We start from the raw sequence: 26,439 nt of genomic DNA, 5'->3' as shown, positions 1-26,439 counted from the left end.
ATATTCCCAGTCAGATACTTACATAGGTTGAGGGTTTAATCCCTAGTTGGGCATGTATAGGAGGCAGTTTATAGATGTTTCTCTTTCACATCAATGTCTCTCTCTCTCTCTCTCTCTCTCTCTCTCTCTCTCTCTCTCTCTCTCTCTCTCTTCCACTCTCTATAAAAAAATCAAAAACATATCCTGAGGTGAGGATTTAAAGATAAATTAAATAAATGAATAAATAAATAAATACATAAAATCACATACCTTGTCTGCATTATATTTTTATCAGATGGTTCTACAACTCAAGGATTTTGAGACGATCCTTATTTGTAGATCTAAAGACTGAGTTTTAATTAGAGGCTGTTTAAAATAGTGAAATCAGGAAAATAGTGGGATGAAGCATTGGTTGGTAAGCATGTATGGACCACTGGGTAGGGATACTGAAGTTCAGCTAATAAGTTTTCCAAAGAAGTTTACTGGCTGAGCAAAGGAAGGATCAGATGATAGCTTTCAGAAAAGCAGGGGTACCCATAAGGTTTCTCCCACCTTTTTAAAATTTTTTGAATAGATGAGACATAAGCATTTTTTTGCAGGAACTGAAGATGCATGAAGGAAGATTAATGTAGGAATGTATTGATACCAGAATGGGAAGATTGGAAGTGAGCACTACTGAAGGTAGCTTTGGGCCAGGAAAGACTAGTCTTTGCTTGTTGAATACCTAATACCTACATTGACACACACCCCACCTCCAGATGGGAGATAAGAATAAAGAAAGTAAAATAAATGAACCCTACCTTCACAGAGAGGGGTCAGGTACTACTCTAGGCAGGTTACAAGTTATCTAACCTTTGTACCCCTCCTATGATGAAGATATTTACTTTTGTAATAGATGAGGAAACTGAGACACATATAGGTTAAGCAACTCATTTAAGGTTACACAACCAATAAAAAGAAAGTCCCACAGCTGAACACAGAAATGCCATAGTCAGAATGTATGGAGAACCAAACGGTGCCAGAAAAAAGAAATGGTTCTTAAAAGGCTAGTTTTTGAATGTTCCTAAGACAAAAACCAAAATGCAACAATATATTTATAAACTCTAATTCTAACATGGGAATAGGTCCTGTGTACAACCATGGCGCTCAATGGACACAGTGCATTAGAGAGAAGGAGTGCCTCAGAGGAAGACGCCAGCTGTGGCAGAGGAGGCAACAAGCACAAACTGAGAATTCCTATTCCTAAACAATACATGTTAAAGATGGAACCAAAACCTGGGGAACACACGAAACACATAGAAAGTACTGTCCGATGATCAAGGATAAATGACCCAAGTGGCAAGAAGGTAATCATCTGCTGCAACCCAAAGTGATGCATCAGACTGAATAAAAGCAGCATCGTCCCTTTCTCTGCAATTTGTTCTACAATCTGAGATCAGATCTTGTTTTTGATCATTAAAACTATGCTGCAGGGGGTAAGCTAGCAATAAACAATTCAAACTAGAAATGCTTAAGGGAAGATGAAAATATCTTTCAAATTATTGATAGTTTCATTTTCTTTTCCATGTGTGAGACAGTCCCAACAGTTCCTGCCAAAGAACCAGTTACTATTAGAGACACCAAACAAACAAAAAACTGATAATGGGGGCCAGGGGATCAGTTATTTATCTTCTTTAACCCAAGACTTTTTAATAAGCTCTCTTCCAATTACCAAAAACGCACACATAGACAGAGGTGTTTTCAACTATAGTTGAAGGCCACAGGTGACAGGTCTAATGTCTACTTTGATTTTGAAGGCATGCTAGCATTAACCAACAATATAAGCGCCCATAGCTCTTTTTCTTTTTGACTGTAGGGAAACCAATTTCCATTATGTTGCATCAGACAATCTAATCAAATGCACTCTGTATTTAACTAGGCAATAACCAGACTTCAGACATTCGTTTGCTTCTTTAGGTGGAAAAGTATTAAGAAGCATTAAAACTGTGTCACTGATGTTTGTACCTGAGGACTTGGAAGCAGAGGATAAAAGAATTATGCCAAAATGGGGATTGGGGTTTTTTAGATGTATTCTGAGACTGATCTCATTATTGGCTTGTTATTTTGGACTCTATCTCAGACATTCCAGGAGGACAATTTTCTTTTGTGGAATTTGGAAGCCTTCCATGAATTACTGAAGTCAATGGGAAGATATTAGTATTCCTTAGCAAATTATCGAATCCCAGTATTCTCTGTTGATGGGTATCAGGAAAGCTAATATATCATATTATTTGTCAGAGGCAAAATTTGTTATTTTATAAACAGCTTTAACAAATCATCTATCTCCCTGTCTGAAATCATAATTTTATGTATTTAATTATTCTGACTTGTGTTAACATATCATTCCTCTTCCAACATTTATATTGTAAGAAACTTGGCACTAAGGACTTCCCTTCCCAAGATTGCTTTCAACTCTTGTTTGTGTTTAGGTGGGCTCTTTACTTCCGACTAATCAATGGTGGAAAGCTGTTAAGTCCATGAATCAGTTCAGTTGACATCTCTGGACCTAAATTTCATTTCTAGCATTACCTTTGACACATTGCTGGGAATCCTCCCAGCGGTGAGGAAAAAATGTCTTTTTTTCTTTTCAAGAAAAGAAGACTAGTCTAGTGGCATGTGCATCTCTACCAAAGATATGTAAAGCGTGGTTTTCCCAGTATAACTTAGGAATGTACCTTAGGTGAGAGGGAGCCATTTATATTCAGAGAGAGAGAAGGAGAGAGAGAGAGAGAGAGAGAGAGAGAGAGAGAGAGAGAGAGAGAGAGAGAGAGAGAGAGAGAGAGAGAGAGGGAGAGAGAGAGGGACACTAACAGGGCTTAAGTGCTAAAATAAAATTTTGTGAAAATTTTAACCTCTGAGTGTTCGAAAGTCATGTATATTATTGGGCTCAAATATTGAATACCAGTATCATCAGGATAATTCATTTTTGATATGCCAGCCAATGTTAGAAAGCTACATTCAAAGAAAGATTTTGTTTTAAACTCTTACTATGCGCTAGTCACTACACTAGGCACTTTTATATCATTTCATATCAATTGAAGCTGATCAACCATCCAAGCTCTAACTCCTAGTTAGAAGGTAGTATCATTATAAAGTGTATGTGTATGCAAAGTTTTATAGCAGCCCACCAGGTACCAGACTAGTACCCTGAGCCTGATATCATTTCAATTGCCTATTAAAAATGAATATGGCTCTGGCTGTTTTGGTTCAGTGGTAGAGCATCAGCCTAGGAACTGAAGGGTCCTGGGTTCAATTTCAGTCAAGGGTACATGCCCGGGTTGTGGGCTCGATCCCTAGTGGAGGGTGTGCAGGAGGCAGCCAATCAATGATTCTCTCATCCCTGATGTTTCTATCTCTTTCTCTTCCCTCTTTCCCTCTTTCCCTCTCCCTCTCTAAAATCAATAAAAATATATTTTTAAAAAGGAATATGATTACATATGGTTATGTAATTATAATATATATGGTATAAAACTTGCAAATGTTAATTCTATTTCCCTCTTTCCTCTACAAAGATGTGTATCTTATAAGTATATGTGATCTGAGGGTAAAAACAGATGATCTGCCCTCATGTCTTACTATTCCTCAATGTCCTTGACACTGTCTTGTACAAAGAGACTATGAATAATTTAGTTTTAATTTATCTGTTTGTCTCATTTATGCCTGATTGGAGCAATTGAAAAAAATTACATTCATAAATCTTCTTGCCAAGATAATTAATTATGCACAAAATACTCCAAGCTGCTTCTGATTTTCATTAATGAAACAGCAGATTATATGCAAAATAAGATGCTGCTGGAATTGGAAAAAATGGTCAGCTGCACATTTTTCAAAGGAAAACAAGTGCACATTTTTTACATCTGAAAAAACAATGATACAAAAAGAACATTCTATGATGATATTTATCAGACTATCATATTTCAATTAAGATAGAAAAAATCTGTGATTTTCATTTGTTTGTTTTTTCCTTTGATTGATGTAAATCTTAAATTATCATTGTTCTGGTCATTCAATTTTCTCTCAAAAAGTTAAATTAGCTAGACTATTATAGTTCAAAATCATTAGGCCATAATAATTTAGACACAGAGTAGCACTAAATGTGTCTTTTAAATGGCCCTTATGAGAGGCAATATATCAGACATTCAGACAACCACGTTATTACTCATCAGTCATCTTTGCTCTAATTCTCTACTTACTTTTCCTTTTTCTTAAGTGGTTCAAATGATTGACAAAATGAGTACTTCATTCATGTAAAGTTTGATAGCTCCTGAGTTCCCTTAAAATAAGTAAAAAACCAACAAAAAATATTTGCCCTCCAATGAAGTATGTGCCTTCACATCAACTCAGGTTTCACAATGTTCTATCAGGTAGATCATCCAGGAACATGATTATCATAGAACCCAATTTGATTAACCTGCTGCTATTCTTCATCATTGCACCATCAATTAAACTTCAGAATAGATCGTTCAGAGAAACTAAAAATTAGGTAAGATAATTATGCTTGTATCTACCTGGATTTTAAATTATTTCTTTATTCAGCCGAAACCGGTTTGGCTCAGTGGATAGAGCATCAGCCTGCGGACTGAAAGGTCCCGGGTTCGATTCCGGTCAAGGGCATGTACCTTGGTTGCGGGCACATCCCCAGTAGGGGGTGTGCAAGAGGCAGCTGGTTGATGATTCTCTCTCATCGATGTTTCTAACTCTCTATCCCTCTTTCTTCCTCTCTGTAAAAAATAAATAAAAATATATTTTAAAAAAATTATTTCTTTATTCACATAATTATAACACTCTAAGCACTAATTAAGAAACTAAAGAGACTCTACTTCCTCACCAATAAGATATTTTTTAAAATTATGCTAATTCAAGCAGTGATATATTATACCCATTAAAATTACCTATTGTACTTTTGACACAAGAATATGTCTATGATTTTTTTAATTTAATAAAAATAGGTAATAATACAGTATACTTAGGTTAATTCCATTAGTGTTTGCTTGCTTATTTATCCATTTCTTTAATGAATGTGTGTATGTAGTTCCTATGACAGTGCTCATCTCATATAATAAAACCCTAATATGCAAATTGACCTAACAGCAGAATGACCGGTCACTATGACACACACTGACCACTAGGGGCAGATGCTCAGCGCAGGAGCTGCCCCCTGGTGGTCAGTGCATTCTCATAGCGGGAGCACCGCTCAGCCAGAAGCCAGGCTCACAGATGGGGAAAGCAGCAGTGGTACAGGGGCCTCTCCCACCCCCGCAGCAGCACTAAGGACCGCTCTGGGGTCCCGGACTGTGAGAGGGCACTGACATTCATGCACTGGGGGGAAAAGAGGGTTCCCCCAGCGCATGAAGGTCAGTGCTGTATAAAGGTCTAAAAGGTGACAGTATATCAAATGCTCATAGCAATTACCTATATGGATGTGATCTCACCTACATTTTAAACAAATGGGCATTAAGTCACAAGCAGAAAAAAATACATATTTCTGTTTTGAACTATTCATTGAGTACCCATTGAACAAGTTTGGCTAAGATTATAAAAGTGACTTCTATTTGATCCATCAAACTCAAAATAAATAATAAATTACCCTTCAATGCAAAACCAGTCTTGACCAGCTTGGTGGTAGATGGAGGTACAAGGGAGGGGGGAGAGTAATATGTGTTGGGCTTTCACTATCCTTTTTAGACATGGTGACCTAAATGACTAATTATAATATAGCAGTTATTATGAGCCAAGTAACATTCTAACTACTTGAGGGAGAATAACTCACTTGATAATCTTAACAACACCTTGAGGAAAATACTACTATATCTACCTTTTACAGAAAACTGGGCCTCTGGGAACTTAAATAACTGCTCAGTTACTCCTCTGGTAAGTGGCAGAACCAGGATTTGAACCCAGCCAATAGTCTGGCCCCAGAATCTGTGCTCTTACCAGTCCACAGAGACGACAGTCACCTTTACTGATGACTCCAACTGCTGTCACTGTGTTAGCAAGAGAAAAATGTAACATGGAGCATTTTAAGATTAAGAATCTAAAATTTATATTTAAAGAAATGATTTATTTATTGACCAATTTTATTAAAATTTAATATTTATTTTTATCATTATTATTGAATTGTTTTTGACTCAAGATTGTTAGGAATGGAGTTCAAATGAAAGCCTATTTCTTTTAACCACAAGTTCATTCTGAAAGCCTTAATATTCCTATAGCAGCCTCTGACAATAAGACAATACGAAGAAGCCTTGGCCCGGGTGAGGAAGGACAAGAAAACTTGTCCTGAGGCTATTGTATTTCTCACTTAGTTTTTACACAAATGAATTAAAAACTTACATCCAGACAAAATCTACACATGGATGCTTTTAGAAGTTTTATCCTTAATTGCCAAAACTTGGAAGCTACCAAAATATCTTTCAGTAGGTGACAGGATAAATAAACTATGGCACATCCATACAGGGGGATAGTATTCAGTGCTAAAAAGAAATGAGCAATCAAGCCATGTAAAAAACATGAAGGAATCTTAAATGCATATTTCTAAGCAAATAACCCAATCTGAAAATACTATCCATTAGATTATTTCAATTATATGACATTCTGGAAAGCACAAAACTATGGAGTTAGTAAAATGATCAGTAGTTGCCAAGGATTAGGGGGAGAGAGGATGACTAGGCAGAGCACAGAGGATTCTCAGGGCAGTGAGATTATTTTTCATATTACAATGGTAGATACATGTCATTACACACTTTCTCAAATCCATAGAATGTACAAAGATGAGCAAAAGTAGGATTATAGTTGTTCATATGGAAACTATTAATAATATAGTAATTAATAAATAATACTACAAGAATTAACACCATGCTTCACATACTCACAACTATAAACCTACTTTTTCCCACTAAGAGTGGACCCTAATGTGAACTTTGGGCTTTGGGTGATGATTGAGCATCTGACTATGGACTCAAGGGTCCCAGGTTCGATTCTGGTCAAGGGCATGCACCTTGGTTGCGAGCACATCCCTGGTTGGGGGTGTGCAGGAGGCAGCTGTTCAATGTTTCTCTCCCATCAATGTTTCTAACTCTCTATCCCTCTCCCTACCTCTCTGTAAAACATCAATAAAATAAAATAAGATACTTGTTATTATATTACCAGTAAATAACAGTATTATTCACTATTTGGAAAAAGTAACATAGTAGTTTGAACCAAAGATCAAATAATTTAATCATGACAACTGAGAAACTGTCCTAGGAATAGCTAGTTCCCGTAACAACCAGACTTCATTAGCTGAGGGAAGACATCATCAGTGCCCCTTTGGGTTACCTGATTTTCTTGTTGGTCCCACTGACATATCTGCAGAACCTGACTCAATTCCTGCCGCTGTTGCTTCAGGTACTTGTCTAGTTGCCGCCTCCTGTCTTGTAGAAGTTCCAGAAGACTGTCGATCTTGAGGCAGCTATTCCGAGCTCCCTGAATCAACTCAGGATTTACATTAGGCCCATCACACTTGAATTTTTCGATGAAGTCAGTGAGTTGTTGACTTTTGTTTAAAAGCGCTAGAGATCGTTCTAAGAGTTCTAGAAAAAAGTTAGAAAGAAAACAGAAGAGTGATATGGGCAAGCTTTTAGATAGTAATATTTTTGACTCTTCATATAATTTAAAATATATATAGCCTTCATACTAAAATAAGGAATTCAAATGTGTAAACATAAAATGCCTACAATATAACCAATCAAATATCTTGGTCTGACAATTACTTTATCACTAACTGCCAAATGATAGGATGCTGGTGTTTAGTGGTAACATAGTTCAGTAGGGGGAGTAGGGATAGAAAGACTGGGATTTGAACACCAGTTCAGGTATTTGTCATTAGTTTGATGCTGGTTAAGGTATCTACTCTCCTTGGAGTGTTCTATGTTCTGTGGTGATAGACTAAAACTGAGGGTTAAAGGCTAATTCCTATAGTGGCCAAAAACTCAATGAATGTGGTGGCCAGAGGCTCAGACGCCAGGACCTATGGCAAGGTGGGATGAGTCTAACAGGATCAGCTGTCACCAGTTCTGGTCAACTGTTGACAGGAAAGAATATGGGTTTATTGTTTATGGAGCCTCATTTTAAAAAGAATTATCTATATATATGAAAGTTCCTGATTTTACATGTTTACAATTTACATTTTTTAATTGAAAAATACTGAAAGTTAAACAAAATATGTTTCTATGCCAAATGGGCCACCAGTGTGTCCTCTGGAGTAGGTTTGTGGTTTGGTAACATCTTGTAGAAATGGGAGTTTAAGCATAAAACCAAAGGATGACCAAGGGAGAGAGTGTAAAAGGAGTTGAGTATAGCACTATAGAGCAACCATACTTGAGGATTAATTGGAGGAGCAGTTGGGTAACTGTCTACTTTCCACGAGCCAGAAACCAAGGAGACATCCATGACACATCCTCCTCCCTAATCTCACTATTATCAAGACCTATCAATATCACCCTCTCTCTCCTGCATCTACTTTACTCCAGCCCCACTACAAAAACCACCATCTATTTCCCAAACTTGGACAGTTGCCTCTCAATTAAATCCCCTCTCTAATATATTCATCCATCCTCTATATATTATCCAGACACACTATGTCACACACACACACAACACACACACACACACACACGCACGTACACACACACACTTGAAACAATGGTTTCACGTTTCCTTAGAATTAAGGACAGACTTAATTCTTACCATGATTTCAGGTCTGGCATGGTCTAACCTACCTCTTCCTCTCCAGGTTGTCTCCATCTCTCTACTCTTTTTTTTTTTTTTTTTTTCTTCTCTCTACTCTTAATGCCTATCTTTTGAAAATACCTCACACATGCTATCCTCCCTCCTGTACAAGAACTTTTCACTGGGCCCTCTGCCAGGAACACCTTTCCCCTCAACCCTTGTTTTTTCTACCTTCATTCTATTCATATTTAGATCTTTCTCAAATGTCAGTTCTTCAAAGTACAAATAAGGCTGAAACAAATACTCCTCCTAAATGTTCTCAACTGCACAATATTGCTGTCATTGGCAACTCTTAACATGGCTATAATTTTAAATTTATGTGTTGAGTTAATTGACTGTCTTTGCCATTAGGCTTCAATACAATATGAGGACAGGGACCATGACTATATCACCAGCACTTAGCATAGTGACTGACATAGGAAAGATGTTCAACTTATGTAGAATGCTTGAATGAAATCACATATATTAAAATAGGGGGAAGAACTGGGAGAATTGTAGATGATGGAGATCAGCAGTCCTCCAGGGATGTAAAAGAGAGACATTTGAAAGAACTGGGGTTTTATGATGGGTGAATGATAGAAACAGAAGCCATTACTAGGTTGAGACATAGGAAGGTAGTGTTGAAGTGAAGTCAACAAGACAGAAAATCTTTGAGACATTTCTTCTTAGAAGAAAAATAAAGACAGAATATCAGCTTTTTATTTTTAGGGTGAAAACTGAAGAGCATCCAGCGGGTGAGTATATTACCAAACATCTCACTACAAGAGATGGATTAAACCATATCCACTATACTTCAGCATTCTAGCATTCAGCAGTAAACCACACAGCAATAATCAAGCTATGATAGTTGGGATGGTTGTCTCTTTTCAGTGGTGACTGGAGAGCTGGAAGAGCGTATGAGATAACTAAAGATACTGTAAAAATCCACCTTGACATGAAAAGGAAAGAATTTGAATTGTTTATACCCTGCAACCTAAATCTGTCTGATAAGGTGATAAATAGTATTATCTGCGCAGAGTGAGGAAAGTCTGGTTATGTGCAGTGGGCAATTCGGCTGGGAGTCAATAATGCAAGAAAGAGAGAAAAACAACCACAGACTTGAACCAGGATAGAGGTTATAATTCAAATAGAATAGAAAAAAATTAGAGAGAACATTAAAATTAAAGGAAATAGAAGTGGATGTGAACAAGACAAGAGGAACAGGAGCCAGTAAAATCCTGTCTCTCTCTCTCTCTCATGGCCCACAGTCCCTTTCAAGGTGCATGAATTAATACACTGGGCCCCTGGCCTGCCAGAACAGGTTCTTCTGTGGAAGGAAAAGAAACACTGCAGAAACAAGATGAAGACAGGTTACAGAGGCTGTGCCCATTGAACAGAAGGGTTTTAATTTGTTTAACCTGAACATAATAACCAGTATGATTAATGATAATGCAATATATATTACACACACACACACACACACACACACACACACACACACACACACACAAGCATGGGCAGATGGCAGGGTTTCCATAGGGTACTTCTTTTCTTTCTTTCCATAACTAGCTCTTATACACTCAACTTTTCAAATGAGAAAGGAAAGCAGGGCTGTAGGTGCTTGCAAACTGAGAGTGGAATAAGCCAACCTGCTCTGGTCCTTACAAAATAAATATAATTAGCCAAAATTTCCATTTGCAATCTTTTTCTGGTTTCTGTTTCAGCTCCTGTCAAAATAGTATAACCACTACCACAGTATCACTGGGAATACAGCCTCCTGGGCCCAAATTAACTTGTAAAATGTACCCAGGCTAAAACCGGACTGTTACTGCTACCAAGATGATCATTAAAGTGGGTAAATTGTTCCCTCTGTCAGTTCCTTCAATTCTTCCTCTGTCAGTTTCTGACATTTTACTTTTATACTGTTTGTTTTTCTGGCTATTTATTCCTTCAGTGGATCATACAAAGTGCTGCATTTTTTTTCTCAGGCTACACTCTTTAGATGTACCATGACCTTCAGGAAATACAAAATCTCTATAGTGCATTTATTTTAAAGATTGTATTTTTTTGCATTTACAAAATCTTATTTTCTCACATAATACCTTGTAATGTGAGGTTATTAGATACTTAATAAATTTCAATTGTTTGTTTTGATTGTCATACTAAAAAAGTAACGTTAAAGTATATTTGCCATAATTATTAAGTATAAATAGCAAATTCAAGATAGATAAAAGTGGAATGTACACAAGTTAAGTGAATTTTAGCTTTATACTCATCTTTCTATTATAAATGAGTATTTTCTAATAAGTAACAAGGTCACAGTCTTAGCATTGAGATCATGGGTGATGTTTCTTCCTAATACCTTTTTAAATATTCCAAATATTCCTCTGTGACGTGGTGTTTCTTAAACTCATCCAATGAGCATTTTCAAATATATACAAAAGTAGAGAAGCCCCTGTCCTCAGGAATCACATCCAAAAGACTGAGAACTCCAAGGGTTAGCAGTATCTTTCAGAGGCTGGCCCTCTATCACCTCCTTAGAACCATTTACAATTACTTCTTTCTTGCAGAAGATGGCCAAGAGAACAGCTTTCTTTAACCTTTCTTGGAATAAGCTGAAGTATACATATACAGATAAATTAAAAATATATTGTCCTATCCAGCCAGTGTTGCTCAGTGGTTGAGTATCAACCTATGAACCAGGTAGTCACGATTCTATTCCCAGTCAAGACACATGACTGGGTTGCAGGCTCAATCCCCTATAGGGAGTGTGCAGGAGGCAGCCAATCAATTATTCTCTTTCAATATTGATGTTTCTAATCTTTCTTTTCCTCTCCTTTCCTTTCTGAAATCAATAAATATATATTTAAGTAAATATATACTAGAGGCCACATGCATGAAAATTCATGCACTGGAAGGAGTGTCCCTCAGCCTGGCTGCCCCCTCTCACAGTCTAGGAGCCCTCAGGGGCAGGAAGCGACCTGGCGATCAGGGGAAGGTGACGCCCCATCACACCTCTGCTTCTGCCACTGCTGGCAATGCAAGCCTCAGCCGGCCCTGGTTACCTGCACCTCAGGCTGGCCCTGGGCATCTGGGCAGATGCCATCTGAGGCTTGCCTGCACCTCAGGCTGGCCCTGGGCAGCTAGGGGGCTGAAGGGACTGGGGGATTTCAGAGGCAGGTGCGCAAGACAAGCCAGCCATGCTGCACCTGCTGCCACAGTAGGGCTGAGGAACTGAGTGCCATCATCTTCTAACTGTGGGTGCCGCCATATTTTAGGTGTGGCAGTCAATTAGCATATTCCCTCCTTATTGGCTGTGTGAGCCACCATCTTTAAGGTGGGGAGTCAATTAGCATATTCCCTCTTTATTGGCTGTGGGCACTGCCATCTTTGTGATGGAATGAAGGTCAATTAGCATATTCCCTCTTTATTAGATGGGACTAGAGACCCGGTGTATGAAATTCATGCAGGGGGTGCGGGGGAGATCCCTCATCCAGACCTGTGCCCTATTGCAGTCTGGGAGCCCTCAAGGGAGTGGGCCTAAGCTGTCAGTTGGACATCCTTAGTGCTGCCACGAAGGCTGGGGAGGTTCCTGCCACTGCTGCTATACTCGCCAAACATGAGCCTGGCTTCTGGCTGATTGGTGCTCCCCCTGTGGGAGTACACTGACTACCAGGGGCCAGCCCCTGTGTTGAGTGTCTGCCCCCTGGTGGTCAGTGCATCTCATAGTGACTAGTTGTTCTGCCGTTCAGTCGATTTGCATATTAGTCTATTAATATATAGGATATATATACTCTCCTACATGAGCATTCTCACATTAACATCTCTATTTTTAAAGCTCATTGGAGGAACAAACATATTTCTTGCCTTTGGTGTGATGTTCATGAAGCTGAAGAAGTGACCTTAAGGACTCGGCAGTCTCAAACTCCTGAGTGTTCTGGAGGAACTCTTCAGCTTGATCTATTTTAATAGCAAACTGCAATAGAAACACAGGGGAAAGACATTTGAAAATATGCTACTTTAATTATATGAATTAATGCCTAGATGACTTGTATGTGCTTGTGTGTTTGTGTGTTTGTGGAGCATGTGCTGGCTTAGGGTGCTTGTGTGAGGGTATGCATTTACATGTAGTCAACTTACAAAATACCAAGGCAAGAACTTTCTTCTCATTCTTTTGCATTTCTTTCATACCTGGAAATATGTCATGTATTCCGAAATAAGCCAACTTGTTTACTATTCAGATGTATGTTAAAATTTTCAACTAAAGTTTTGTGTCCTATGTCATGAATATAGCCACTTTTAATATTATAAGACATGATTTACCACAAAGTTTGCTAGGAGAAACCAACAGAAGTTTGGCTAACCAGTGGTGACATAATTATAAGTAAATTTAACTTCAGAAATTATTTAGAGGGAAGGTTAAAAAACAGTTTTTCCCCTCTATAATTAGAACTAGAACTGAAAAAAGCAAGTTTCAAAATAATACATAGTTTAATCTTTTTTCTAAAGTTGATCTCAGCCAAAAGGCCAAGAAGCAATGTCTAACCCTGTTTTATACAAAGCCAAAGAATATGTATACCAAAAGTTTACATTTATGAGAAGAAATGGGATTGGGTATGGGTTAAGTAACGTAAAAGTTTACATCTATAATTTGTACTTTTGTTTGCATTTGTATAAATAATTTTATGCATAATTTATATAATAAAATAAGATTTGATGCAGCAATAATGAAAATTTTCTCCTCCGTTTCAAAAAATAAAGAAAGCAATTTGAATAGTGAGGAATATGACTGATCTCTTCTTCTGTGTTTCTCCATGGAAGAAATAGAAAGGACAGATGCTTGAAGTAATGTTAAAATCCTCAGGAGAGTTAGGGAGATGTGGGGGAGATAAGAGATCAATGGAAGGACTTGTATGCATGTATATGAGCATAACCAATGCACGCAAAACTGTGGGGTGAGGGCAGGTATGGGAGTGGAGGGGGGCAATGGTAAGATATTTACACATATAATACCTTAATAAAAAATGAAAAAAAATCCTCAGGAGACTCATCTTAGAAACAAGCTTTAGAAAAGGGCAAAACATCCTTGGTTATGCTATTATAGTATTTCATAGAGGCAGACAAAGAGCTAGTTTGTTTTAACACTAAGATTCAAAGGTAATTATTATACTTTATGAGAGCATTTAATCAACATGTTCATCTGTGGGCCAAGTGTAGGAATAAACTCATTAAGGCAAAGTATCATGTTGAAAGACAAAAGCCTATCACAGTGCTGATCTTTCTTTTCAAAATTTTTCCAAACTGTCATTTTAAATTTAGTGATATTCAATATTTTTATACAACTATTTGATTAACAAGATTTGTGTTATGCCTTAACTAGTTTGGCTCTGTGGATAGAGTGTCAGCCTGTGAACTGAAGGGTTCCAGGTTCAATTGGGGTCAAGGGCATGTACCTGGGTTGCAGGCACATCACCAGTGGGAGGTGTGTAGTAGGCAGCTGATCGATGTTTCTCTCTCATCTATATTTCTAGTTCTCTATCCCTCTCCTCTCCTCTCTGTAAAAAATCAATAAAATATATTTAATTTAAAAAAATTGTGTTATGCCTGGCCAGCGTGGCTCAGTGGTTGAGCATTGACCCATGTACCCAGGAAATCTCGGTTTGATTCCTGATCAGGGCATATGCCTGGGTTGCAAGCAAGATTTCTAGTGTGGGGCATGCAGGAGGCAGCCAATCAATCATGCTCTCTCATCATTGATGTTTCTATCTTCCTCTCCCTCTCCCTTCCTCTCTGAAATTAATAAAAATGTATTTTTTAAAAAAATGATAACCACATAAGACCCAATTATAAATGGCATGGAATGATGAGAGACTAATGAGCATGTCTCATTAGTCATATGGGAGTGGAGGGGGGCAATGGTAAGATATTTACACATATAATACCTTAATAAAAAATGAAAAAAAATCCTCAGGAGACTCATCTTAGAAACAAGCTTTAGAAAAGGGCAAAACATCCTTAGTTATGCTATTATAGTATTTCATAGAGGCAGACAAAGAGCTAGTTTACAGGGAAGGCCTCCACCACCCTGTCAGAACCCAATGGACACCTGCCGTTGTCACTGAGGGACAATGTCTTTAAATTGAAGAAAACCTTTCTGATGGGTAAGTCTAGGAGCCAGAAACTGTCCTTTGATGATTATCAACCATGCAATAAGAAATCATTTTGTAGTCTAAAGAACTCTTTAATGCACATAGTTCAATAAGGGAATCCCACCCATATATCATTTACATCTCCAATGCATTTTATTTCTAATAACTGATTTTAAAGGCATTCTTTGAGCAGAAACTTCAAAGAAAAATTTAAAAATGAAAACCTTATAGGAAATTTGTTGTTCTTTTTTCCCTGTAGAACATTACAAAAAGTTTTATGGAATCACTATATTTCAGAGCTTGTTATGTTAAATTTTAAAAATAAACAATTTTTCTCAAAAAAAACTTATCTAAAATACTATTAAGTGTTATCTTATGGATATTTTTATTTTCTTCCCTTTTCTCCTTTCTGTAGCTTGTACAGAATAGAAATGGTGATGGGGAAGTTTTTTGAACACTCTATTCTTTTTTTTTTTTTTTTAATATATTTTATTGATTTTTCACAGAGAGGAAGAAAGAGAGAGATGGAGAGCCAGAAACATCGATGAGAGGGAAACATCGACCAGCTGCCTCTTGCACACCCCCTACCGGGGATGTGCCCGCAACCAATGTACATGTCCTTGACTGGAATCGAACCTGGGACCTCTCAGTCCGCAGACCAACGCTCTACCACTGACCCAAACTGGCTTCGGCTGAACACGCTATTCTTAATATCACTCTTTTTTTAAAATCACTAATGAAAATTGCCTAGGCATTCACAAGGAGAAGGGAAGATGATGTAGGAGTTTGCCTTAAGCTAAGTATGAAGTTGTTCACAAAATTGGAAGCAAAAATTGTAAGAAACAATTAGCCATTTCACTAGAAATCAGAGTTTCTGGTTGAATTACATTATTAATCAACTTAGTACTTCTTTTTATTTTATGTAGTACGTAAGAGTCATTTCTCATCATAGAGAAAATCAGGAAGCATAAGTGCTACTACAAAGTAAGAAATAAATATTTAGCCTAGTATTCTAAAAAAAATAATAATAATTTCTGTGCTCAAATGAGCTGAATATAAAGGGCAGTTGATACCGTTACCCCACTTACTTAGATGGAATAAATCAAATGTATCTATAATTTGACCTCTGTGAGTATATTTCATCTGGTTATTTATTTTCAGAAAAGAAAACTGTGCATAGGACTTTTCCCCAAGATGATCTGTAAAATTAACTGTGAGTTGGGCTTCTGAGTGCAAATTGTGGAAAACAAACTTTGAGAGTTAGAAGTTTTTTGTTCCGTCTTTTAACTTTTAATGGAGTTCGTGCTGCATGAGATTGTCTACCCCAATTTTTATGTTCTATTACTAATCTTCTCTTCTTCATTATTTTGAATTTAAGCCCTGAGTTTCCAGTTTGGAAATGTCATATTTTTCAAAGCTCATGCTTTATCATAATGAAGCAGAGCTCTCACATCAAAATGAATGTACTGCCACTTGACCGAGAAGTTAAAAGTGAAATTAGCAATAACTGTCTCATACCAAACATAACATGTCTTTTGATGTTGTTCTTTGAGCCTCACATTTTGAAATTAGGAATCTAAAAAAAAAAAAAAAAAAAAAAAAAAAAAAAAAAAAAAAAAAAAAAAAAAACCTGCAGAATATAAGAAAAAAATCTTAGGGGGAAATGACCTTCTTAGGCCCAGGACTTTTTTCTTCCCTTACGTTTTAATGAGTTCAAGCTATATGCCTTTAAAAAGTACTTTATGAAATGCTATGCTTACAAGTCAGACCTTCTGTAGACTATTCTGCAATTCCCTTTGCATAAGCAGCAGAACTTTTAATCAACAACTTTTAGTAATAAGAACACTTTCCACCACCATTTCCTATTAATCCTATAATCAGGGGAAATTGTTTGATTTAGTAATTATGTTAGTGTTTTCTATACAGGGAAATATAATGGCTTATAAGTAAGAGTTCCCATTTTCACTTAATATTTTACTTAATTTTAATGAACTATACTTAGTTTTTAAAATTTGAAGGCCTATATTTAAAAATTAATATTTGTCTTCTGAAAACAAAACATTAGATGTTATATACATTAAATATATATTAAATGTTATATACACATACATATATATATTTATAATATCTTGGTTATTCTGCCATTTTTTGCAATGTCTATTTGCAGAAATAAACTATTTTCAGGAATGCTATTCATTTGCTCTGTTGTAGAGAAGGAAGACTTTTAAAAGAGAATACAAACCTCCAAGGCGCTTTCAAAGAACTCAGAGGTCAACCTGAGGAGCGCCCTTCTTCTTTCAAGCATGGAGACCAGGGCTGCCCATGCTTCACCCAGGCTGCTGGCCATGGCGTCATACACCTGACTCTGGTCCTTGTTCTCTTCAGCTGTCTTGTCCGCTTCCTGCAGGAGTCCCCACACCTGATCTTCCAGAGCCTGAGTCCAAGGAAAAAAACAAGGTATAAGGCAGAGGGCCAGTCAATGTAAAAATACAGCATCACATTTTAAACAGCTGGATATTTGAAACTATGTGGTATAGGAAGGTCTAAAAGAAAATTTATAAACTCCAATTCTATGCAGGCAGGCAGATCAAGCAGGCAGGATGGAGCAGTGGAGATTATGGTAAACCAGGAAGCATGCAAGGCTGAAGGCATTCATTTCTATTGTTCTAACACTAGCAATTTATCAAAGGTGCACCACATCTACATTCCCAGGGGCACAGAATATTGTGTTAATCTCACATTAAAAAAATAAAAATAAAAAAAGATTTAAAAAAAAGCTACCCAACCTGTGTTGCTCAGTGGTTGAGCATCAACTCATAAATCAGAAGTTCACATGACAGTTTTAAACATGTTGGTGCTTAACAACAGAGCATTAAAATGTGTAAGTAAAAACTGACATAACTGTAAGGAGAAATAGACAAATTTATCATTATAATTAGAGATTTCAACATCTCTCCATCAAAAACTGAAATATCCAATAAGCAGAAAATTATTAAGAATATAGATATAAATAACATTCCCAGTCAATTGAGTATAACTGACATCTAGAGACTACTATGTCCAACAACAGAGAAACGTACATTCTTCTCCAGCTCACGTGAAACATTTACTAAGATAGACTACCTGCTGGTTTTTACCTAGGCTTTTTCAAATGAATTTTACTTTTTTATTTATATCTTCCTATATGTTTTGCATTTTTATGAAAAGATATTATTTTTATCATTGGAGGCAATATTCAGAAAAACAAAAAGAAAAACATGCCATTGCTATACTGAAATAGTGGACCTGAGTTATTTCCAATTGAAATTCTAGAACAGTTATTTTCCTTCCTTATACTTTCAAATTATATCCTAAGACATAAAAACTTCAACTGTATTATTATTCCCAGCTATTTGCTGTTTCTTTCTGTAAAAGGATTATACTCTTATGCCTTCTAATATCAGACTTGTCCATGTGACTTGCTTAGACTAATGAAATGTAAAGAGTTTTGTGTGCTACTTCTGAGCAGAAGTTTTAAGAACCGATGAGGATCCTATTATGAAGATATGAAAAACTGAATTTAATTAGCATGAAGCAAACATGTAAGAAATAAAATTGGTGACTATGAGCAACTGCTGTTGGGGGATTATTTGTTACCCTATGATTGCCAGGTAGATTGACAAATGTAAAATCATTTGTTAGACATTTATGTATGTGCTAAATACAGAAGGAAAATAATTCATAATGCAACAAAACAAAGTATCTAGTCCTGAGCCTGACAATTTCATAGCTTACTCAAAAAAGTCTCAGGCAGATTGTGTTGGACATGAAAATGAGTTCTTCAGAGACATCCACTGAATATGTGTCATCTCTGTTCCCTTTGGTTTTTAGGCTAAAACGAACTAATGATTGTCTAAATTGCCAAGAGAGATAGACCAAATGCACATACCTTCCGGGGGTTTTTAAATATATATTTTTATTGATTGAAGAGAGGAAGAGAGAGAGAGAGAGAGAGAGAGAGAGAGAGAGAGAGAGAGAGAGAACAACAACGATGAGAGAGAATCATTGATTGGCTGCCTGACCAAGAATTGAACCGTGGCCTCCTTGTTCAACCACTGAGCTACACCAGCCACATGCATTTTCTTTCTAATATAGCTATTTGAGAGCATGATATTGGGGCATTTCCTTCCTCTGTGACAAGCTTTAGATTACCTTAAGGGCTGATTAATTTTGTATTGTGCATGTGTTTTATCTCATACTTTTTGTCGATGGAATAACTTAGCCTCATTTTCCACATATAATAGCCCAAGAATATGTAAGGAGAAGAAAAAGACTATATTAGGAGTCTAATTTTAAGATATGTCATTTGTATGACAAAGACTGTAGTAAGAAATAAAATTAGGAGAACTGAATAATTCCATGCTGGAGATGCAGAGGAAAATAAGAAATAATAGGCAATGAATTCATTCTAGAGCAAAAAGCAAGTAGACATTTAACCCTTTAGTGATTTCTTTTCAGGTTTTACATGAAGGTGATAAAATAAATATGAAGTTGGCTATTTCCATGGCTAATAAGGTTGTTTCTGGAAATGTTTTTTACATGGAATTCTTTCAGCCCTCTTAAACACATATGACTTAGTTCTTCTTAATACTGTTCTTTTCCCACATAAGTGACACTTTATAAATTAGTGATGCAGAGGTTTTGGGGGCAAGCAGCTTGGAGGACTATAATACTGGCTTCCAATATTTCCCATGACCTCCAATATGAACTGCAAAATGTTCTATTCTCTGGAATTCCAAGGCCAGAACATGATTGCAGAACCCTCTGGGTTTAATTTGGTACAAGTTGCACTTTCTTGGAGATTTTCTTCAAGAAAGCCAGCAGACATTTTGGTTTAGGATTGGCAGAGAACAGCTCTAGCTTCTCTTGGAATTTACATTATGCTTGGGTGCTGGGACCAGAGTCCAAGTGCAGTTCAATGTTCCCAAGGACCTATCAAACACCATCTGACATACTGGAGGAGAGAGGGATTCAAACAGAGTGAACTATGCATAGTTCATAGAGTAGGAATATTTTTCAGCCAATCTAAAATGTCAGCATAATGACCAATTGAAGTGTATTTCTGTGAGATTCCTGAAATGGAGCATGATCTGAACCCAAAGCCAAAATACAACATACGGGTGTTTGATATACAACACGTGGGTCTCTGTGATATGTCTTCAGCTTTGGTAAAGGTGTTTGGAAGGTTTTTAGTTCTTTAAGTGTTCAGTTTCCTATGGTGGGCCATGTATCATGTCACCCTATTGGTCAGGCCTTCCCTTCTGAATCTAATATCATACACATGCTGCCTGCACTGAAGAAATACTGTTCTATTTTATTGTCCATTGCTGAGCCTCCAATGAGATTAGCTCTTTCTCCCCATCACCACCACAAGTAACAGGATATCATCCTTTAGACAGCCTGACACACATGCAAGTCACGTACTAATAGGGAGGGCTAGAGGGCATAAGACCCCATGCATACTCAAAATAATGATTTCAAGTCTGTAAACAAAACACAAAAACATTAAGTTCTGTCTTGCTCAGCTTTATGACTCCAACACAGATCACTGGTTTTCAACAATAAAAGCCCCCAAACGAGTGTTTGAAAACATGTTGAGGCAGTTTTAGTTGTGACAATGTGTTTGTGTGGTTTGTGGGGGAGGGGGTTGATGAAGGATTGTCCCACCAATCAGCAACCCTACTGAGAAACACGGACTGCACTGCACATAGTAGGGGCTCAACAAATGTTTGTGGTCAAACATATGGAAGAGGTCTAAGAAGTTTCTTTCCCTTTCTGTTGAAAATCATTTAGTTTTATTTCGCAGGCTGTCAGAGGAGAGTTGAAAGGCCAATTGTTTCCATCTGACATCCTCTTCAGGAAGCCTCTCTACCAAATCACAGCACAGCACCATCCTGGAGCAGCAGCACTCCATTCCTTTTGGGACAAACCTTCCCATAGTTATTAGAAAAAGTTTTCTTGGACTGGACCAAAATTTACCTCCTCATTCTCCAGATTGCAACACATGCCAGCATTCTAATTGTGAAACACTCCTGATGACACCTTACACGTCTTCTATCTCTCATCTTATTTAACAGTCCTGAAGAGTTCCTTCGAAAGTGCACGAGATTTACATACTATAAAAATTAAAAGCAGTGAGTTGGAGGATGTGGTTTTGAACAGTTGAAGCGAGCCTGGTGCTTCACTCCCTCTCTTCCAATTGACTGTCTCAGATGCGGTCAGCTATAGATGGAGTTACTGTCTAAAGGGAGGGAAGAGGCTCTTCCAGCATAAAGACTATAAGAAAATCATTAGGCCAAAAAGATGAATTAGTATCTTAAAACACATCTAAAAGAGGAGAAATCTCCTTTTGGCATTCTTATTTATCATTGCAGTCATCGTATTTCAATACAAGTAGTATTTGTATGGTGCTTTACAATTAAAAATTTTATTATAACTAGATATTTATAATATCCTCAATCAACAGGCACCTGTAGAAACTATTTCATTTGCCGAAACCGGTTTGGCTCAATGGATAGAGCGTCGGTCTGCGGACTGAAAGGTCCCAGGTTCAATTCCGGTCAAGGGCATGTACCTTGGTTGCGGGCACATCCCCAGTGGGGGGAATGCAGGAGGCAGCTGTTTGATATTTCTCTCTCATCGATGTTTCTGGCTCTCTGTCCCTCTCCCTTCCTCTCTGTACAAAAATCAATAAAATATATTTTTAAAAAAAGAAAAAAAGAAAGAAAGAGAGAGAGAGAGAGAGAGAGAGAGAGAGAGAGAGAGAGAGAGAGAAAGAAAGAGAGAGAGAGAGAGAGAGAGAGAGAGAGAGAGAGAGAGAGAGAGAAAGAAAGAAAGAAAGAAAGAAAGAAAGAAAGAAAGAAAGAAAGAAAGAAACTATTTCATTTAAATGGAAAGGGTGCTTTCTGTCCTCCATTGAAGCTAAAACCAAACTGTCATTTGTTCAAATACGATAATAATCTCAATGGTTCTGTTGGTTCAGAGAAGGTAACACCTAGTGGAATCTGAAGTTATTCAAGTAGGTAGTCATTCATCCATGCTCTCCCTTCATTCCACAAGAATTTATCAATCATCTCTTAAATGGTGCAAATTGTGTTAATAGATATAAAAAATTGAGAAGGGGTACATCTAGTTATGATTATGCTGTTTTCCTCTCTTTCTCAATACTCATCCACTTCTCATACCTGCATGGCTTCCATCCCCACCATCTTACTGAAATACATATTCTTGTATTTGTCACAATGACCATCTTTGTCAAGGCCAACAATCCTCATTTAATCACTTCTTTGTGATTAATAACTGGTGTGTGCTCCTTAAATGTTTTCCCTTTCATTTGCTTTTAGCACACTCTGCTTTTCCTTCTGCCCTTTGGCTCTCTTTTACAGATGCGCTTTCTCTGCCTATTTTTAAATGCCTAGGTGTTCCAGGAGACAATTAATTGTCTTTGCTCCTTTCTTCTCACTTAACAGGTGAATGTCAGGGGAGGGGCTGAGGAAACTATATCAAAACCAACTGGGTGACTTTTCAAATTATATTTAGCTTCTTCCACAAGTTCTGATGTGGTCCTGGGTACAGAGAGCCAGTGACCCCAACGTTTGAATGGACTATCACAATGAGCCACTACTACTGATTAGATTGGCTCCATCTAATACATAGGAAGGTGGGTGGAGAAGAAAGAGTAAGCATCATAGTTCCATACCTCTTTCTTTCTAAATGAATGCATAAATTTTTCAATGGCTTCCCATGTCTTTAAGATAAAATTCAAAGTGCAAGCATAGTAAGATACTCAGTGCTCGATTCCCTTTCTAATCTTACTTTTCTCTGCTCATTCCCACACACTGCTCTCTAGCCTTCTGAAATTCTTGCGGTTCCCTGACACTCACACAGCCTAATTTTTATGCTACAACCCAGAATGCCCCTCTTTTGGGGGGCATGCACTCTTCCCACTCCCTCCTGTGCCTCACCTAGGCCTAAATAATTCCTTATTATCCTTTAAGACAGTTAGGGGTTAACTCTTTTAACAAGCCTTTCCTTACCCTTCATCCTCTTTGGGTTTTGGGTATTTGTCCCTCTAAAATGCCTTTCACTATCATAGCAATTGCTATAGTGATTTAATTTCTTAATTTTATGATTATGAAAATAATATCAGTTCATAATTCCATATTAAAAATGGAGGACATTTTTTAAAATAAATATTACCTATAATTCCAATGGCCAGAGATAACCATCATTATTATTCACATGGTCTTATGTAATCACACACACAGTGTTAACCTTGTTATGGAGCCACATCATTCCAGTGTAAACTGGAGAAACTCATCCTACAAATGAGCTCCCACTCCCTATTTATGACTTTCTGTGTGAGGAGGGTGGTCACCCCGCTCCCTTTCTGTCCCTGAAGAGTTAACCACACTGGGTTCCCACTTCTCCAGTCTTTTCTAAACCCTTTAGACCTTCAGTCCCCACAACCTGCTTTGAAATATAACACAGCCCTCCCTTCACCTTGTGCCATCTTTAAATGTTAAGAAAGTGGCATTTGGGTTACACAACATATCACAAAGAAAAATTAGACACTGTCTGAAGTGCAAAAAAAACATTCAATATATTTTCAAAGCCTAAAGAAAAATAAATAAATTTCTTAGCCCTTGGGGGGGAAAGGACATTTTCAGACTTTAAAAAAAAAAATTGTTGTCAGATTGAAGAAACCTCAGGGCAGTCATCAAATGAAACACTGAGATTAATTGACAGAAACAGTAATAATGTGTTGTTGTTTTTAAGCTTGTTGTTAAGCTGAGCAAAATGGAATGCCCAGTTTATAAGGTAAGCAAACTTTATGTTGACAATGAGATATGGAGCTTCTCAGATGAGCCATCCATAAAAAATGGCTTGCCTCAGGACTAAGTCAAGGCCAGCTTAATTTAAGTTTTCCTCTCCCACTTGGTTAGTTATTAAACTCAGAAAAGTATTTTGGAATTGGATCTGAGAAAACGACACTGTGGCAAACATCATAAAGTTGGTTATTTAAAGAGATGCTAAAAGGCACTCTTTTCCCTTTGGGTCCCAAAAGAATAGGAAACCAAAGATATTTTGTGATACTTGAAAAATGCACTCTGTCTTTTTAAGTGCAGCTTTGAAATCGCTGGTTTTAAGTATAGCACATTTTATGGACACTACACCACCTCGACTGCCAGGCAGAGCACAAAAAGAGTTATGAATTTTCTCTTCAGTGGAGCTTTAAATGGTCCCCTGAATAGCAATTTTCCAAAAGAGCAGATATATGTGATATAGGCTGCATATGTTTCCCAACACTGCAGAGTCTACCTGCAACACAGACTGTGAGATACAGGTAGAGTCTCCAATTCATAGGAATAATCTGAGGTTTGCTACTAAACCAAAGACAATTTAGGATACTTGAAAGCAATGAATAAAAATTTTGGAAGCTTTTGAAAATAGTAGTTAGGTTATATTATTTTTGTTAGTTCTCTTCCACATAACACCACAGAACTGTTTTGGTTTTTGCTGCTCTTTTTAACTAAAATACTTTGCACTTTTCTTTTTTCTATTTTTCTTTTCTTGCCTATCCCAAACCTGCTATCCTCACATCCAAGTCCAGAGCCTCCATCTCCATGACACCCTTCTATTCACTGCAGCCAAAAAGCAGTTTCTCCTTCCTCCGTATTCCTTTCTCGCTTTATTTCCACCTTTCTAATGTGGATGTTACATTTCACTGCATAATACAATTGCAAATGAGCAAGTTTTAAATTAAGTGGATGACTAGAGCAAGGACTAGCTTATCCAGTTTTCTATTAAAACTGGATAAGCTAGACCTTCAGGACAGTATTATATTTATTTTTTTAAGTTATTTGAGATGAATTAACTGAAAAAAGTAATAGCAAAAGAAGTAAAATCAAGTGCTTTAAAATCCATATTTGGAGATGATGGGTCATTAGATTTTTTTTTCCTGATAATAATTCCTTAAGAGCAAATATCCAGTTTTCCATAAGTCATAAGGTCCCAAAAGCCGACCATACCCTTCTCCCTTTGGCCTCCCATGGGCCAGCTGAGGCTTGTGCTGCCAGCACTGGCAACAGCAGAGATGTGATGGGGTTGTTGCCTTCCCCTGATCACCAGGTCGCCTCCCACCCCTGAGGGCTCCTGGACTGTGAGAGGGAGAAGGCAGGGCTGAGGAACGCCCCCCTCCAGTGCATGAATTTTCATGCACCGGGCCTCTAGTGTATTCAATAAAAATCTGGTGAATGAGACAAAGCAAAAGATCCACTGTTTTTCCATGTACAGGCAATAATTTATAATAGTACATGAATTATACTCAGTCTCAAATTCTGATTATGAGAATTCTAAAAATCATACCAAAACACCTTTTTCTTTATCTTAATCCTGAGTTTTATTTACCCAAGTAATTGTAAGCACAAAATTACTCTGTTGCTTTTGTAAGTTCTAAGTAAACAAACAAAAATATGCCTTGTTAGCCTTGAAGTATTCAACTTGACTATGTAAAACACAAAAAATAATTTTAAAAGTATAAAGTGCTATTTAATTTTTAGATAATAATATTGACTTAAAAAATTGAAAACTATAGTTCAAATTCATCAATATAGCTTAGTATATTCACAGTAATAGGAAGATCATGTAAAACAATAAGACAAGAGAAAATAACTATGTGATCATTAGTAATAAAGACTTTCTTATCACTATCACTTAGAATTCGGATAGTAGTTCCATTGAATTCATTTGCGTGTTTTAGTAAGGATGCATTTTGTTCTTCTATTCAATCACATAAGGAACTTCAGAGCCAAGATCCAAAAGTATAGTTTTACCAAATTTTGTCCTGAGCACTGTGTATGAGCTATGTGACATCCCCCAGGAGGTGCCACAGTACTCCTGTGGCCAGAGCACTGCCATCGCCAGAGGACCGAAGGGTCTTTCTCCAGAATTATCGACTGGATTCAGGTTCATACTCCCATCAGGGGCCAGAGCATCCCCACTGCTGGCTGTGCTATGGCAGCACTTTTTGTGGAATCAGGTATATCCTGCTTGAGTGCTCAGCTTATGCCAGGAGGTCACAGAAGACAGCATAGAGGAAAGATCACGACAAACTAAATTTTAATCAGATTGGGAGTCCCAGATCAGCCAGTTACCAGCTATAAGCAAGACATCCAACCTCTCTGAGGACCTATTATTGGTTGTCAGAGGTGGTTGTGGAGGGAGTGGGTCAGATGGTACGAATTTTCAGTTATAAGTAAGTCAGGAAACTTAAAAACAAACCAAAAAAACTCTTTAAGACCCAATTTTCTTACCTATAAAGAGGAATTCATACCTGGCCAGATGGCTCAATTAGTTGGAGTGTCATCCCATATTCCAAAAAGGTTGAGTGTTTGATTCCTGGTCAGGGCACATACCTATGTTGCATGTTCAATCCCCAGTTAGGGAACATGCAGGAGGTGGCCAATCAATATTTCTCACATCA

At 37.4% G+C, this 26,439-nt stretch overlaps 1 protein-coding gene across 3 annotated transcripts in view; it reads right to left on the bottom strand.

The window, feature by feature from the left end:
- Positions 1 to 26,439, bottom strand: part of CCDC141 (coiled-coil domain containing 141) — a 159,906-nt gene that overhangs the window by 113,544 nt on the left and 19,923 nt on the right. For all 3 annotated transcript variants that reach the window (XM_036421943.2, XM_036421941.2, XM_036421940.2), the window contains exons 3-5: positions 17,158 to 17,349; positions 12,634 to 12,742; positions 7,336 to 7,589 (exon numbers count right to left, since the gene is read on the bottom strand). In XM_036421943.2, coding sequence (XP_036277836.1) covers positions 7,336 to 7,589; positions 12,634 to 12,742; positions 17,158 to 17,349 — 555 coding nt within the window. The remainder of the gene's footprint in view (positions 1 to 7,335; positions 7,590 to 12,633; positions 12,743 to 17,157; positions 17,350 to 26,439) is intronic.

Source organism: Pipistrellus kuhlii, unplaced genomic scaffold (assembly GCF_014108245.1).
Source record: "Pipistrellus kuhlii isolate mPipKuh1 unplaced genomic scaffold, mPipKuh1.p scaffold_m20_p_7, whole genome shotgun sequence".
Lineage (NCBI taxonomy): Eukaryota > Metazoa > Chordata > Mammalia > Chiroptera > Vespertilionidae > Pipistrellus > Pipistrellus kuhlii.
The sequence above is the reverse complement of the archived record's forward strand: the minus strand, read 5'-3'. Positions and strand labels throughout refer to the sequence as shown.